General features: G+C 44.7%; 1 protein-coding gene across 3 annotated transcripts in view; it reads right to left on the bottom strand.

Annotated features, from left to right (window-relative positions):
• Nucleotides 1-17,611, bottom strand: part of LOC135901398 (SLIT-ROBO Rho GTPase-activating protein 1-like) — a 56,813-nt gene that overhangs the window by 1,116 nt on the left and 38,086 nt on the right. For 2 of the 3 annotated variants that reach the window (XM_065431149.2, XM_065431150.2), the window contains exons 10-14: nt 13,932-14,037; nt 13,254-13,475; nt 12,050-12,111; nt 8,841-8,879; nt 8,585-8,765 (exon numbers count right to left, since the gene is read on the bottom strand). In XM_065431149.2, the coding sequence (XP_065287221.2) occupies nt 8,585-8,765; nt 8,841-8,879; nt 12,050-12,111; nt 13,254-13,475; nt 13,932-14,037 (610 nt within the window). Of the gene's footprint in view, nt 1-1,501; nt 1,558-8,584; nt 8,766-8,840; nt 8,880-12,049; nt 12,112-13,253; nt 13,476-13,931; nt 14,038-17,611 lie in introns of all 3 variants that reach the window. The other variant, XM_065431151.2, reaches the window with a different exon arrangement.

Here is a 17,611-nt window from a genome sequence, read left to right as displayed (position 1 = left end):
TGCTTGTACAATGCTTCACACAGCATGGCAATCATGTAAACTTCACAATAATGAACTTCTGGTTTTCGGTTTTACGATAATAGAATTGTCACTTAACTTGTGCTGATCATTGCAGGAGAGCATATTTGAACTCATTTCTACCATTTGCTGTAATTTCATGACATGAAGTATACCAGTTTACACAGAACACTTTACTACTCAAAGGCATGCCATGTGGCGGAGCCACAGTGTAAGCCATGCCAAATTGTACACTAATTCATATCCTACCATCGTTCCCTTAGTGGTAGAGTGGCCTCAGTGCCAGATTTTTTTCTGGTAATATTCCATGAACTTTATTTCGACAAAATGTTGAGGACCGCAAGCAATACTTTCTATGGCTTGACATTGACAGGAAACTATGCCAGCTAAGGCCCCTTTGAAGTCTAGCAATAACCCCTGACACGGGGCTTTCACACAATTTCGCACTGCAAGCGGCACATTTACGTAGTTGGCTCTTTCAACTCCATTGCCAGAGCACTTCCAGAGATAGCAGCCCCTTTCTGCCACAAAATAAAAGCCAACTGCTGGTTATTATCAATGGCCAAATTCGCCTTGTTGCCATGAGAGCGTCAACTGCATCAGACTTTTTCTGCAGAACAGCACGGCGTTGCAAGTGGTGAGGCGGCAAGGAATTCCTACACATTTGCGCACTCTTCAGAGCCCAGTGAAAAAAGTGCCATCTGCACACTGATGTTGGTGCATGACAACAGTGGTGGACATGATAGCAGGCGAGGCCCTGAGACAAATGAAAAACATTTACTCCTGCACTTCGCATTTTAACAGGTGATTGTTGAAGTGCAGATTTCTGCAAGTTTGAAATGATGAATGTGTGAATAAAGTTCCAAAGTGCACATTATTTCTTGGTAAGGCATCACGCAGAAACAGTGGCAAAAACATAGGATATCAGGGGATGTATTCTTGGACACTCGCTTTCGGTGACACTATCGCGTTCACATGACATGGTGCTCGACCAGCCAATCAGCATGTGCCTGATAGCCGAAGAAATAGTATCGCCGAAAGTGATCGTCCCCAGTGCGAGTCTGCAATTATATCACTACAGCTGTCATCAATTAAGAAACGGACAACCCTGTCCATTCCTAGTAGACTTACTTTTCTTTAAATGGGTGTTTGAGCAAACTTGCAAGAACAGTTGCTTTTTTTGTTGGCAAGAATTTCTCATCTTGCCTTCAGTTTGCAAATAAACATGTCTGGAATGAAAGTGAACTCCTTCCCTCTTTTGGATAACTATAGTTCCTACTCTTGCAAAGTTCAATGTAATTATCAACCAGAGTAACTTGATAAGAATATTCCACGGATGCCCTAAAGCAACTAGCTTATCCGTTGTTTCACACTGCTCTGAGCATGAAGAATAGTCTCGCAGCGCAATATGAGAATGCAGAAAAGGTTAAGGCAGGCTGGCCCAGAACCTCCGTCACAACCAACAATTACAAAATCTACTAACCACAGAGGCCCCCAGCAGTCCAACGTATATTGAGGACACTGTGTCAGCCGGCCTGCCTGTACAAAAAGAACAACACTTTCGGAGCAGCTTGGCTCGAGCAGTTACCTTACAGGGCTCTTCTCAGAAATATTCTGAAGTGGAACATCAACTGGAATATGATGGTGATATTTCCTTGCACTGTAGCAGTAACCATTTTGTGTCTATCACAAACTGTGTTTACAAGGACGTTCTTCAATACATCAGAAATCTGAAGCACCATGACAATGTAGGACACTACTTTCTGCCAATTTCCCCCTTTCACTGACCACAACCAGTTCCTGCTAGTAGACGTACACACAATGGCTGGTCTATTTCTGTATTTTGAACTACAACTGTGACGAGAAATTGACGACAGCTGTCAAGTGTGGCTATGAGATGGCTAACTGCAGCACATTTTCAGTCAGCTTTAATGTCTCCTAAACCAGCTTAGTAATTTTCAATACATTTTAAACAAATATGCACACGATGTGCAAAAGGCCGGGAATTCACCTCGGGCATTGCGGAGAAGCTACAAATAAAAAAATGTATATGTACAGTTATATCCTGAACTCCTCTTTGAGCTTTTCAGATCCCTTACTTGCACGTCATGACACCAGTAGGGTGTGATGTAAGAGTGGTTGTATGGTCCATCCACAAGGGATGCAAGCGCCGGCTGTGCATTCAGAGATGAGAGGAGGGAGTTTCCCATTGTGTATCACTGATCCTTCTGTCGGGGCTTGCACACCTCCTTGAAATCCCTTAAAACTCCTTGATCCTTGAGAATAAAGGTGCTCCTTGAATTCCCTGAAAACTGGGGTTGGGGGCAACTTCCAAACATTTAAAGTAACAAATTCTGCACCACCGGCATTGTCTATCAGGAAACATTCTTGGATATTTTCTTTCCCAAGTGTCGCCAAGCTATGCAATGTGGCGTGTCCCCAGCCACCAATGACAGGTGTGTTTAAATTGCCATTGTCATCGTGGAGCTAGACAAAGCCAGATCAAGTGACCAAGCTGTACCAATATTTTTTTTTTGTTTTGCTAGCTGGTTCACACTGCAGTCATCATAGCTCCATTTTCGAGTGCTAGGCTCTAGAAATTCCTGGCGAAAAGTAAGGGTGTGCCATTTGGCTTTAACATGATGAGTATCTTTTGCTGAAGCCGGAAACTATTAGCTGTCAGGCTATAAGCCGACTGAAATCATTACAATGGGAAACTAAAGTTTGAAAAGCCACTTGAAGAGCTCGAAACGCGAGTCGTACTCGGCAACTCCAAGAAACTTCAGCTAAGATGAATGAGATTTCACTATTTTCCATTGTACATGCACGAATAAAGTTTGTTTCCCCCTCCTTGAAATTGGGCATTTGTCATCCTTGATGTCCTGTTACGTACAAACCCTGCTCTGTGAAGCTTTCGTTCAGTCAACATCGCATAGGGGGCAACCAGAGATAAACAATGAAGGAGCTGTCTTCTGGTTACCTACCCTGGGTCATTGACGCTAGCTGTAGCTTTTGCTGCACTGTGTGAAGTCAGTGAAGCAGAGTTTAAAGAATTATGCAGTGGAGAGTAGGGAGTGCCCATGGGGAGTGTAGCAAACCAAGCCAGAAATTGCGGCAGGTGCTACAACACCTGCCGTAATTCATACGACACCTGTAACGCTGTTACAAGACCATTATTTTCAAAAATTCTTCTGGCTGTATGTTCATTGTGGACTGGTACACAACTACCACTATATATCAAATCCTTGAGCTCAGAGAGGTTAGGGGCCCTTTAATTTCCTTTGATCATCATGACACTTGCCTAGGTGCCCTTTTTTATACTGTGGCTATTAGTACTCGCTGAAGAGCTGCAAGCAGAAGAACTTGCTTGGCACACATTGCATGCATGAAGCAGTCCCCACAGTTGTGGCTCTGTGCATGATGCGTGCCTCGCACTGGTGGTTGGCATAATCAATGGACAAGTTATTGCCAGATGTATTCACGGGCCAAACTAGTGGGCAGTGAAACAGTTGATGGCTAATGTGATGCGAGCGCAGCTGCATGCCAGGCACATTCTCCATGATGAGCACCATATATCTGCGCATACCATGGACCATTTCAGTTTTGATCCACTATGGTAGTGGCCGACTAACTGCGGCATTGAGCTACTGACTGCGATGCCATCGGTTCAAGCCTTGGCTCTGGTGATAGCATTCCTATGGCTGCAAAAGTGCTTGTATAAAGATAATTTTCTCTCTAATGAGACTGCAGTGCACACCCCACCCTCCCTCCTTGCCTCAAAAATAAAATGTTGGCATGCTTCAAACATCATAATACATGTAAGAATATATTGACATTCACCCAATTTATAAAAGAAGGGATACCTCACTGAGAAAAAGGCTTTTCTCCAGCACAATGGGTATTAGCTATAAAGCTAATGACACATGTGATAATGAAAGGAGTGCAAACCACAAAACAAGTTGATTTAATCAGGACAAACTGGTGGGCTAGTTGGTCATACATGTCTATTCGATCACAGCACACAATAAACTGACAGGGAATGACAGAGTAAAGACATCACAAAGACAATGAAAAAAAAAAAAAGATTTAGCGCTCACAGCCTGAAAAGAAGTTATAGTGGTTGGCTTCAACAAAGGGAAAAATTTCGCACTGTGGTCTGGACAAGTAGGACTTGCCTCTAGTCATACACTTACACCTCGATATATCAAAGTCGGCAAAATTAGCAATTTGCTTCGTTATACTGAAATTTCATTGTATTGAAATTTGACGTTTTATGCAAACAGTATAGTTTCTCTTGCATTCTTCTTACACGGAAGGCATTCCAAGTTTCCCTAATTTTGGGGCAATCAGAAGAAAGGGTTTGAATGAAAAAAGTTAACTTTGTTGAACTTGAGAGTTGGCAAGGAAACATGCACTTTCATGCCGTGTTGACAATATCGTCACAATACAATACAAGTTTATTTAGACAACGAATACATAGCTGTCAAGGTAATTGACAAAAAGGCAGACTAGTGCCTGACAAAGTGTCAAAGACCCTTCCCACCAGGTGACACACCACTTAGCAGGGCAAACAAAAATTAAAGAAAAATGAAACCTTGAGAGATAAAAACATATAAATACCGCTGGTAACCCTTTAAACAAGTGTTACACTCATGTACTGATGCAAAAGCATATTTTTAAACAAGCACATTAAGCAAGCTATAGAATCAGTACACGGAAGAAAAAAAAATGAACATTGACAGCACGAAGCGAGGCTAGCCACATTTTCGCGACCACTCTGCTACTTTGGCTGATAGTGCCTCCCGCAGTGAGACGATGCTATCATGAAAAGCGGCCGGCAGTGGGGACCAAAGACTTCCTCTGCCTCTTGCTTCAATGCGTCCCTGAAACTCTAGATTATGCAACCTACAGTACTAACTGCATGGAAAGACAGGCAACATGATGCCACGTCATCTTGGCATGCCCACCCATGGCATATGCTGCAGATTACCTCTAAAACAAGGTGTACAGGCTGCGTGTGCGCTAGAAAAGAAGGTATGCACCAACCTGCCTTTGACCCGCACACACTTGATCGCATTACCACAAGCTTGCTCTGCTCCCCGCCTTTCCTCTTGCTTGCACAGGAAGACTGTGCACATCACGCCACTATCCTTGTCGGCTCACCGTCGCACGCTTTCACTCGCACCCGCAGAAAGCAGGGCACAATAGGGTCTTATTGCACTTTGACTTTATATGGAACATGATGCTGCTCTGGTCACTCTTAGTCGCACAGCGCAGTCTGAGAGGTGCATTCGCAAGGAGCCACTTCTAATTGAACTATTTGAATATCTGCATTTGCGAATGTTTCCATTTATTGTCTCCGTATTCCGTCCCAGTGGCAGTAGAATTTCGTTATATTGAAATTCCTTATAAACACTTCGTTATACTGATATTCTAAATACATGGTGTTCCATGGACAATAATAAAAGGTTAAATACCTTGCTATATCGAGATTTTCATTATGCTGAAGTTCATTATATTGAGGTGTAACTGTACTAGCATGAACTGACCTGACGTCGTGCAGATGTTATAAACAGTAACAAGCAGAAAGGATCCGGAAGGAGCCTTTCCCACTACGACATACTGCACCAGCATCTGTCCATCCACGCTTTAAAACAAAAACAAAAAAGCAAGTCTTCTATGGCTCACACAAGCACTCATGCACTCATGAGAAACTCCAGAGAGGATTATCCTGGTGTCACTTTTGTAGAAATGCCTTATCACCTCATGCAAACAGAATGGACATGTGCAATTACCAAGAAGGTCATATCATAAGAAGCCAACAAACGCTGACACCAAGGACAACACAGGGGAAATTAATTGTGCTTAATAAATGAAATAAAGAAATGATAAATTAGTGGAAATGAAAGTGGATGAAGAAACAACTTGCCGCAGGTGGGGAACGATCCCACAACCTTCGCATTTCGCGCGCGATGCTTCACTAATTGAGCTACCACGGCGCCGTTTCCCCATCCACTTTTTTTTTTTTTAAATTTATGTTTCCTAGTAGAACCCTGGGAGTGTTAGCCAGAGCCACCACTCACAGACCTTGGCAGCGGACGTATAACATTGTTTCTGCCGCAGGCGTCACGAGAACGTTACCTTTTGGGTGAAGGCAACCGGTCAATATACCCACACATGCTACCTGAAGGCATCGATGTTGCCAGATTTGAGACTCTCGTTATGTAATAAACGAGAAGAAAAGGGGTTAACCGAGGGGCCCGAGTTTTGTTAGTCATATCATAAGAAGCCAACAAACACCGACACCGAGGACAACACAAGGGAACTTACTTGTGCTTAATAAGTGAAATAAAGACATGATGAATTAATGGAAATGAAAGTGGATGAAAAAACAACTTGCCCTAAGTGGGGAACAATCCCACAACCTTCGTATTTCGCGTGCGATGCTCTACCAATTGATACCGTTTCCCCATCCACTTTTTTTTATTAATTATGTTTCCTAGCAAAACCCTAGGAGTGTTAGCCAGCGCCGCTACTTAGAGACCTTGGCGGCGGATGTAGAACATCCTTTCTGCCGCAGGCGTCACGAGAAGGTTGTGGGATCGTTCCCCACCTGCGGCAAGTTGTTTTTTCATCCAATTTCATTTACATTAATTTATAATTTCTTTAATTCATTCATTAAGCACAAGTAATTTTCCCTGTGTTGTCCTTGGTGTCAGTGTTTGTTGGCTTCTTATGATATGACTCATAAAAATCGGGCTCCTCGGTTAACCCTTTTTCTTCTCATATATTAAATAACGAGGGTCTCGAATCCGGCAACATTGATGCCTTCAGGTAGCATGTGTGGGTTTATTGGCCGGTTGCCTTCACACAAAAAGATCACATTCTCGTGTCCAAGGCACTCACCTCCTACAGGCCCATCTTTCTCACCTCAGCGGCCTGGGAAGTGTTCGAGTCTGTAGCATTAGTGCACCTCGAGTGGATTTCATGAGCTCTCAACTTCTTCCCAACAGCAGACTGGGTTCTGCCATCACCAGTGTACTGCCGACTCAAGTGCAGACATCGCATCATCCCTGGAGGATGCCAGAGCTTCTGCTGAAGTGGCACTCCTTGTGCTTCTTGACGCAGAAAGCACTTCTGATGATGACCATGTTGTTACAGAATGTTTCAGGCATTTTGTCACAGCCTTCCTCACAAGGTGCTGCCTTGTGAGGAAGAGTGGGAAAGGCTATGAGCTCCCCATGGTCACTCTGTTTCGAAGTGCCACAAGGATCGGTTCTGAGCCCCTTCCTTTTCAACTTAGCGCTGGCGTCTCTCCATTTTGCTTTTCCAGCTGACCTCCAGCATCGCGTCTACATTTCCATAGGTGCCGATGATGTAGCTCTGCAAACACAGGGTTCCACTAGGAGTCTTCCAGCCCTTCGGTCCTGGTTGCAGCGAGCTCTGCAGGAAGTTGTTTCCTACTTTCTGATAGTGGACCTCTCCGTATCACCCCTCCTCGTCCACCCCAGTGTGGCCATATGCCGTCGAGCAGTGCCGACAGTGCTGGATGGCAACTGCACACCATGGAAGCACCCTGCTGTGCGGAAAAGCTTCATATCCTTATTTCGAGTGGCTTGAAGCTGTCACTGCAGAGGCAGCGACAGCTCTCCCATCCGGATCCAGGCCAATGAGGAGGCCGACGCCCTGGTAAAGGCAGCACACCACACCACTGTACCAGTCATCTCCACTGTAATGGCCTTCGACTATGCATGGCAAACGTTGCAGCGGTACCTTACAGCGTTCCATCCGGATCGGCGCGTTGCCAGTCGCCGAACCCCCGTGCCTCTCTCCTGAACATGGCCTCACAAGGCAAGCCGTCTCTCCTGCTGCGCCTCCGAATTGGCTGCTCCAAGACGGCATTCCAAAGGTAAAGCAAAGGCCTAGCTCCATCCTCAGCCTGCTCAGCAAGCAGCAAGGTCAAAACAATCAAGCATCTTCCTTTTTTCTGCCCCGCTTTCTGCAAACAGAGGTCTTCTCTCTATGCATCATTTCGATGCCTGGGGCTCCCTACGGTCTCACCATCGCAACTGCCGTTCACCGGCTGGCACTACAGCTCCGCCTTCAGGCGCCGTCTCATATTCCTGGAGGACACGGGGCTGTCACGTAACTTGTGAATCCGCTGCCTTGCTACTGCTAACAGGAAATGGCTCTGCGAACGGCTCAACCTTCTCTTTCTTCTTTCTTTTTTTATATCTCCCCTCTCCTTTCCCAAGGCACTGAGTCGTGCTCCCTAAATGGTTGCAGATAATAGCACTTCTTCCTCTTTACAATCACTTTCCCTCTCTAAATGTAGGAAAAGGCTGAACCTGGCAGTACTTTGGGACTGTCTTTCTGCACAGGGATTCAAATGCAAGAAAACTTGAAATCTGTGGCTGTTGGCACTGCACTCGAGGCATGAAATTTTTTTCTGCTCCGTTTGAAAGCTGACAACCTACCAACCTAAACCAATCCAGTGCTCCTCTTTCTTTAGTGCTCCTTTAAGAAGAGCTTCCAGTCCCACATCATTGCAAGCTGCCAAACTTACCTGATGCTGAGCAAGATGTATTTGTCCGGCACAAGGCCGTCCTTGCCGTCAAAGTGGCCCCGCCACCAGTCTGCCGATACCTGGCTGTAGAGCATCAACCTGTCACCCCGCCGAAATGACAGTTCTCGCTCTGAGCGCGCCACAAAGTCGTACTGTGCTGTTGCTTCCAGAACATCTGACCCTGCATGATACGAAGGACGCATGTTCGCTCATATCTGTGGTCAGTCTCTCCAGACCAGAGCAGAGTGTTACTCACTTCCAAACAGGGATATGTCAGGCTCACTCGACAGGGCATCTGAAATGTAGCAAATATCAAGGCATCAAGTTTGTTGCTCCTAACAAGGTTCATAATACATGTATGTCTGTACGTATATGAAGCTATACTGTGTGAGGACGCTAGACTCTCATGTGTCCCCTGATGTTTTCTCCGCGTGGCTAAGTGTCGGAGCGAGTGCTGCGCTGCTAGCGCCACCTAAAGGTTGGGTTACTTGAGCGCAAAAGGCAATAGGTCATTCCTCTTTGGCTTGGGGTTGGGGAGCAGCTCGGACATTTCGCATGCTCTCCCGCCATTCACTGGACAGTCTTGCGAAAGGCTCAGGAGCAGGACACTGGAATGTATAAACACGATAAACACCGTTCGCGTGTACAGTCATGCGAACGGTGTCGCGTTGGTGTTCAGCATGGGAGCAAACATATTTGCTCGCTATCTGGTCGCAGGTAGTCAGACTTCCTCGATTTGTTGCGAACCCATTGGCATGTTCTGTGGGTTTTCATACGGCTAGCTGGCATAAGTGTATGAAAGGTGCAAAACATGCCCTTTTCATTGTTTTCACTAATGTGCTGTCGTTCATTTGTCCCAAGAGCACGTTTGAGACCCAACAACTGACCTGTGCCTCGGAGTACGTGGGAGTCTACTAAACACATGCACTTAAGATTCAGGTTATGAATGGACCTCCGGGTGGCCAAAATTATTCCACAGTCAACCGCTATGGCATCTTTCATAGCCCAGAGTGTAGTTCAGGGATGTGAAATCACATCAAGTCATTTCTGCCTAGGCACCTTATTAGTGCTTAAGTGTGAAGGGCAAGCAAGTGTGGTCTAAGCCATAGTTTCTCAGTTTACTTCAAAGAAAAAAAAACGCACGTACAGGAAGTGAAGCTTCATCTTTCTTGGGAGAGCAAAGTCATCCTGAAGAGACATCTGGCAACCAGTACTACTGCACCTATCATATTGTATTACAAAGGTTTAGTCTATGTTATCATACGGGGCATTTCAGAAAATGTCACTGGATCTCCTTTAAAATAGGGAACATGTAATAATTTATTTCCTCGGGATTGCTTTTACCAGGAAGGCGTATATTTTATTGTGACTTGAAGCAACAAATAGATGAGTAACTATAAAAGTTAGACTAGTTGAGTGTCTTACCAAGAGTGGGACAAATGGCCCTAATGCAAGTCTGTCATCCGAGGAGTTCAAAATTATTTCCAGACATACAGAAAAGCTGACACTGATAATTTCTGCAATGTGATGACATCGGGCCAGTTTTATCCAAAACACAAAAACTGAACTGCCGAGGAGCACAACTATCATGCCCTTATCAGATTCCCAGAAGTGATTTGACTATTCACACCTCACTGTTGGCTGAGCATGAACAGAGCGAGATCATGGCTTTATAAGGACACTCAATGATGGATTTCAAGTCTTGCATTAGAACAAACTGTCTGATGATTTCAGTAAAAAATGAATTAGTCCAATTTTCTTAATTGTCTAATTACTATCTCATCATATTAAAAATTCAAATGTATGTCTGTGGTAAATGTAGTCTCGAGTAAAGCATCTAATAATAAAATTTTTTACCATTCTTCAGTATGTGCGCTTGAAATTTCCTAAACACCCTGTGTAAGAATTAGTTATTAAAACATAGCTCTCCATGCTACAGTGCGCCAGTGAATAAAGTCGGCTGTCAATGTGTTCTGGTTTTAACAAAAGTGCAAGCTGGGGGAAACCCAACCTGTGGTGTAACCAAAGCTGCGCCAGCCACTTTTTGTCACTTGCTGCACTGTGGACTCTCCTGTTGTCTCCATCCAGCACCTGGCTGGGATGGAACCTTCTCCTTTAACCTTTGTCTTGAGTGTCAGAATGAAGCTGCACTTTGTGGAGAGCAGTGGCATATATTTTGCTCAACAGAGTCTACTAGGTGCCCTAGTGCACGCACTGCTTTGGACAAGCAAGAGTGTGCGTACAGTCGCCGACTATTTTCTGGACATTGCAGGCACCGAAATATAGTCTGAAGAATCGAACAGCCCGAAAAAAAAATATATATTAGGCTTATAGCGGCTTAAAAAAATCTCTAATAACGCCCTGCCTCACTACGCTTGGAGGCGATCAGATTAGCTTGGATTTTCGCAAGAGTGACGTCTCCGTGTACAGTCTGACAAGAGCATCACTGCATTGGCGATTTGCAATCTCCATTGCCGGAGATCACCATGGAGATCGAAGAAAGGAGCCACGTTTCTTCACAACACTTGGCTTTCGTGAAAGCACACGAGGTGGTGCCTATCACACAAATGTGAAGGCTCACAAATACACACTAAGATGCAACGTCATGTCTGAGACACTTGCTCTGTGAGAAATAGCAACCACGGGAAAATAGCAACCAGAACTTTAAAATAAATAAATGAATAAAAATTGATCCCACATTAAGTGATTAGGACAATCGTGCTGACTGAAAAAAGGAATAAACAAGAAAAAGTGCCGTCCCCTAGAGTTCTTTCAGCCAAGAAAGAGTAGGCATGGCCTCCGAGAGCCTAGAAAATGTCGCGTGTGCATCCCCATCTTGTAGGCTATAGAGCAGGTCACTGGAAGTCAAGCCTGGACAAGCCAGCGGAAAGTCCAACATGGTGGCCCCCAAGATCGGGCGATAAAGTTCGGAAAATCGAACTCTGAAGCCTAAATTCATCCAAAATGTTGGTCGCGCAAATGCATTAGCTCTATTGGAACCCTGAGGGCGCACTTATAAAGTCCAGAACATCCATCAAGTCCGAATTTCTGGAGTTCGAAAAATCCATCAGCGACTGAATTCTCTGCAACGTGTCGCATGCGCCTGGTTGATTGTAGCATATTCACGACCCCAGTTGCCTAGGTCCACTTGTAGAGTTTTCACATGTTCAGAGGCTGTCCTCGTCCAATTATTTTGTTTTGAGTTATAATGAAAAAAGTTTTGTTTCTGCACCCACGACAGCGAATTAGGCCGAGCCATGATGTACACAAGCCAGTCTAACCATATCCCAACATTCCTATTCAAGTCGCAGCTCATGTTCAGAAATTTACACAGACAATGGTACCATACTTCCCTCTAGGCAGCTCTGCAGAAGCTCTGCAGTCCTCCCTGTTTGGCAGGCTGATATGGTGCAGCCAGGTGCCAGCATGCCAGTGCATGCAGGAACAGTAGAGGTGGCCACTTACCTTCATCAGAGCTCTGGGAGGCTCCTGCAGGCTCAGCCACTGGTTCCACAGGCAGATCATCCCTGCAGCGAACTTCCACTCAAGCCAAGCCAAACCAAAGTGCAACACTGTCTCACATGCACTTCTGAAGGCAAAAGAAAAAATGAAAGTTTCAGGTTACCACATTCACTCAAATGCAGTCCTCTTCCGTTAGTTTCCATGACTGTCACACTGGCATTAAATTGAACCATGTTTGAAATTATCGAAAGGTGGCTCCCATGAGTTAAAAACTTTTGTTCAATTTAGACTTGGATGACCCTAGGACGCACAGTTGTCTTTTCAGGTAGGCAAACAGCTGTCTTTGCTGAATTCGGTGCCTATCTCGTCTGCTTTCTGTATATGCCTCAAAGCCTCTTGGCCCCAACAACCTCAATGACCTCACCACATAAGGCAACAGCCTTAAAGTGACGCCCTTGGGTACTTTTCACACCACACCACAATATGCAAAGCAGCCATGAATAAGCAACAAGTTGAAAAAAGTTTATGGAATATTGCCAGCTGTCAAGCAATACTGGCACACAATAGAATCAGCCCCACTCCCAACCTTCTGCTTGTAGTAAATGCTGGGTACAGGTGCGCCTCCAGCATCGGTCAGCCAGCAGCTAACACCATAACTGCTGGTCAGTGTTGCCTAACACAAAATCTGTGCAACCAAACTAGGAAAATTCTGCTTCTGCATCTGGAGCTTGCACATTTTATGGTTTGTCTCAGTTTTCTGGATATCATACACCCAGTATAACTTCTTGCTCTGGTACTGCATGCAGACATGCTGGTTACAACCTATCAGCCCCTAGTAAACCCTGACTTTACTATAACAAACGCTACTGGTGCTTGAGCTAAAAAAAATTAAACCACAACATGACATAAAAGAAACAAAAATATGACACTGTGTCATGAAAACAAAGTTTTGCAGATGGAAGATAGAGTATCAACTGCATGATACATTAGAATTTCTGTCTTCGCACAACAAACACCTTTTGCAATTTTTTCTTTTGAAAACTTTCTTTAAAAAATATTTTCTGAGAAGATAACAGAAAATGCATACAGGGAAAGCTAACACAGCAAGTTAAGGTGTACTGACCAGTCATTAGAACGCACCATGATGTGTGCCAAAGCAACACCCATTAACAGGGCAGTGAAGGGACCAAAGTACCATGCAACTCACGTGTCTTCCGGGGCCTCAGCACTGATGTATTTTTCGTAGATGAGCCCTCCATCATTGGGAAAGATTTGCTCTTGGTGCACGATGAGGCCCTTGACAAGCTCATTGACCAGGTTCTGGTACTGGACTTGGTCCTTGTCCTCAGGGATGGGTATCAGCGTTGGGCCAAAGCAGATAGCCAGGTTGTAGGGGTCCATCATGTTCTCATCACTGAACTCGGACAAACTGCAAAAAACAGACGGCATTCACACACGGCCATGGATTCCACAAGGTTTAATTAAAAGAGCAAGCAATACTATGAAACAATTATCCTGTACTGTGAATGGTTTCTGAATAACAACACTAGCTGCACAGACACCAGAGCTTTTTATTTTTTGGACAAGCTTGCTTAGACACACAACTCTGATGGATATCATCGGCTGCCCATTTCATGACCTGCTTGAGTAAGAAAATGAAGGCTTTAAGTAGCTCGTACAGATGGTATTTTACCTACAGCAGTAGCATAGAGGACACATTTGCCTTGCTAGCCTACTAGGACCAGTAAGTATGCTTGCCCACAAAAGTTCATGGAGTAAATCAATAGCAAAGACACTTTTCAGCCTAGACATATGATCCACAGCAAAGAGGTGCAACACTGTAGGTGTCAGTCAAGCATCAACCTGCCCCTGTATTGCAACTTACTGGTTAAGGAAGGCGAAGAGGTATCGAAGCACCACAAATACAGGTCTTGGGAAGCTCTGGACAACATCTCGTACTTTGGCTACAAACTCCTCCTTGGACTCGAGCTCTGTGCAAAGCAACATGTACAAACTCTAAATGATTGAACAAAGAGAATCGCATTACTCAAGAGGAAGCTTTGTATCAGGGCCAACTGTGATTCCATATTTCAAATAAAGTATAAGGTCGTTCATATGTTTCAGAAAAAAAGACATGAGAAAATATGAACTAACTAGGAAACACGATCCAAAGTCACTAAAAGATTCGGTAGATACCGCTGTCGCTCAGCAAGAGTCACTGCAGCAAGAAAAGTCAATGCACATCAATCTTGTAGGGCCCAAGCAGCCAGAGACGCACTGTGTAGTTTTCTTATTGGGTAGTGTTTTACCGGGAAACTATTGGTCAGTATTTGTTTATGGGAAACCGAAACAAAATCAATCTGACAGGCGACACTGGAATAAAATTCCACCAGAGCGAAACATGATGCTCACATTGCAGGCCTTTAGCAGGGACCAGTCACACATTTGTTTTTTTTTTATATTAAAAGCATGCAGTATGCATCAAATGGCAGTATACCACACGCACTGTGAAACAGACAGGTGAAGATGCTTATAGCAGTAGTCTTGGCAGCGATAGTAGATTTGCTGGTACCAAAAGAGCAAACTGAATGCATGCTGGCATTTTCATGGGACACAGGTGGGCGAGTACTGCAAGAAAGCTGCTGTGGAGGACGCCTACTTCTCTTGATTGCATGTGCCTCGCGCCTTTTCTTATTCACATGGAATCAAGCTGCTGGAAAACGTATCACATGATCGTAGTTCGGTGATATACTTGGTGCCAAAACATTGTGTTTCAGAGAACATGTCAACTGTTAAAAAAGAAGCTTAACTGTATTGGATCCTCTTTTGTGTCCTCGATCGCAAACATTGGCACCGCAAAATTGTAAGAAACAGCATCGTATTAACAAGGTTCTACTGTACTACATGTGAAATGCGTAAAAGTAGGGGTGTATGAATATCAAAACTTTCGAACATTGCATAATGGAAGGCACATGCAATTATAACGAAGTTTGGTTATTTTACCATGTCGAAACATCGCAATTACATTGTCAAAAGTAGAAAACTAGACTAGTAACACGTTATACCAATTGTTAAACCTCGATATAATGAAGTAGGTAAAACTGGCAATTTGCTTCATCATATCGAATTTAAGTTGTATTTAAATTTGAGCTTTTGTGCAAATAAGTACAGTCGCCTATAGATTTTTCTTACACTGAAAGGGGCTGCAGAGTTCTTTTATTTATCAGGCAGTAAAAAAAAGCACATATGAATGAGACAACAACTCATATTGATGAATTTGGGGGTTGGCGACGATGATACGGTTTCATGCCCCGTCGACGATCGTATCGGTGGCGGTACGAATCACGAGTAGCCAGCCACACTTTCGCATGCACTCCTCTCACGCGGCTGATAGCGTCGACGACGCTATCATGAAAAGCGCCGGCAGAAGGGAGCGAATGTTTTGTCTGCCTCTCCCTCCAACGGGTCACCGAAACTCAAGATTAGGCAACCTCCTATACGCGCGGTAAGACAGCTTACATGATGCCACGCCATCTCGGCACACCCACTATTTGCGCACAAGGCAGATTACCTCTAAAGCAGGGTGGGCGGATGTGAATGCGCTCAGCCGCGCTTACAGCCATGTGCAGCCACGGCTGAGGTGTGCGCCAGCTTAGCCCCTTTTCCCCCACCCTTCGCGCGTGCTTGGTCGCATTACTGCAAGCTCGACCCATCTCTTCCCCTTTGCTTGCGTGGGAAAGTGGCCCTCGAGAAGCCACCATCTTTCTTGTCTCACGCAAGTACACTTTCCCTTGTCTCTAAAGCAGTAAGTACGCGGGGCGCGATAGGATCTTATCGCACTTGGACTTTATATGGAACATGATGCGGCTCCACTTCGGCAGTTGCTCTTGTCCCACAGCGCGCGATTGGAGAGGTCCATTTACAAGCAGCCGCTTGTAATTCAACCATTTGACCATCTGCGTCCAGAAGTTTCCATTTACTGCCTCGGCATTCCCTTGCAGCAGAGCCAAAATTTAGTTATATTGAAATCACATACAAACACACTTTGTTAAATTGAGGTCCTAAATACACGGTGTTCTATGGAAAATAGGTTATGAAAAGTTAAATACTTCGTTATATTGAAGTTCATTATATCAAGGTGTAACTGTATTTGGATGACTTTAACTTGGAAATTTTTTAAATTCCCGTTAGTGGTCTGCTCTTGCCAAGTTGTGCCTCATAAAACATCAAATGCCTATAAACTCAAAGACATTTTACCCTGTATGAGCCATTACTCATCGCATTTGCTGTCAAGCAATAAGCTCAGGGTTGGGCGTGGTGCTGTATAAGTAACAAATGAGGAAGGCAAAAGCTATGCTCATACCCAACCAAAACAAGGTGAGGCTGTACTGTTTGGATGACCGTTGCCTAAAAAAGAACTTTATGAACATTGTCTTTTCTATTTCCTATGTTTCGCTCCACATGCAAGGAGGATTTCTGCAGCACAGCTTGTGCAACAAGCCCCGTCTGCTGTTTTCCTTCAGTGTGAGACATCAGATTGATTGACTGTTGTTTAGGTACGGCATTCGCAAGATTATAGTGCAACCACCAATATAATGCGATATACTATATACACTACACTACAGGAAGAAGGGAGAGGGCAACTTGACTGCATGAAAAAGAAATGTTTGATTATAAATAGAAGTAAAAATGTGTAATGAATCCACACTCATTTAGAATGACGCCTTTTAGGAGACCGCGATCATCATCACAACGCCCTTTGTGGTACACCTACCGCCTGCAAGATCTGTACTGCAAGTCCCAGGTTTCGCTCGGGCGCATTTTGCGGTAGTAGATCGGCCATCACTCTATCCTAAAATGTTGTGTTCCGTGGCATAGCCCCTGCCTACGCTTCTTATGCTTCACTGCAATACTTTTGCGTATGCTGCAAGTAACAGTTCTATACAGAGAGGAAGCTGACTTTCAGGAACTGGCATTATGCAACGCCATGTGCTTTCCAAGCTTATAAGCCAATTACGAGGACTACAAAAGCGGAGTCCGTGCCATCGCTGACAGAGGCGAATTCTTTCAATAAAGAACACAGCACCCAATGGCAAGAAGCTTTATAGCGAACATCGAAGCAGCTAGGCCTAGCGTTGCCGCAGTGGTGGCTACGGCTGCCAGTGGCTCTGCGTGCGAGAGCGCCGGTTCAAGGCGGTGAGGTAATCAAAATGGCAGCGATGGTGACTTTGATTAATGCCGTTTCGGACATACGGTCCCGGCAAAATGTCCCGAAAGTCAGACGGCGAAGAGTTCTTGCCGAAATTTCAGACGTTCTGATGCACTGACTCTATGGTGTACGAAAGCCGTCCAAATTATCGGGAATCCGGAAAGTCGGTCGTTGACTGTACACTGGCAACTCCGACAGCCAATGACAGGGCGTCAAAGATGATTCATTACGATCCCTGTCTGTTACTAGAGCCAGCATTACTGCAACTTTGGACCCTTTCAATAAAATTACAACTAATTTTCCCTGATGAGGCACAAATTCCCTGAGTTTTCCCTGAGTTTTTCCAGACTACTCAA

Source organism: Dermacentor albipictus, chromosome 6 (assembly GCF_038994185.2).
Source record: "Dermacentor albipictus isolate Rhodes 1998 colony chromosome 6, USDA_Dalb.pri_finalv2, whole genome shotgun sequence".
Lineage (NCBI taxonomy): Eukaryota > Metazoa > Arthropoda > Arachnida > Ixodida > Ixodidae > Dermacentor > Dermacentor albipictus.
Note: the sequence above shows the minus strand (reverse complement) of the source record. Positions and strands in the feature narration are given on the sequence as shown.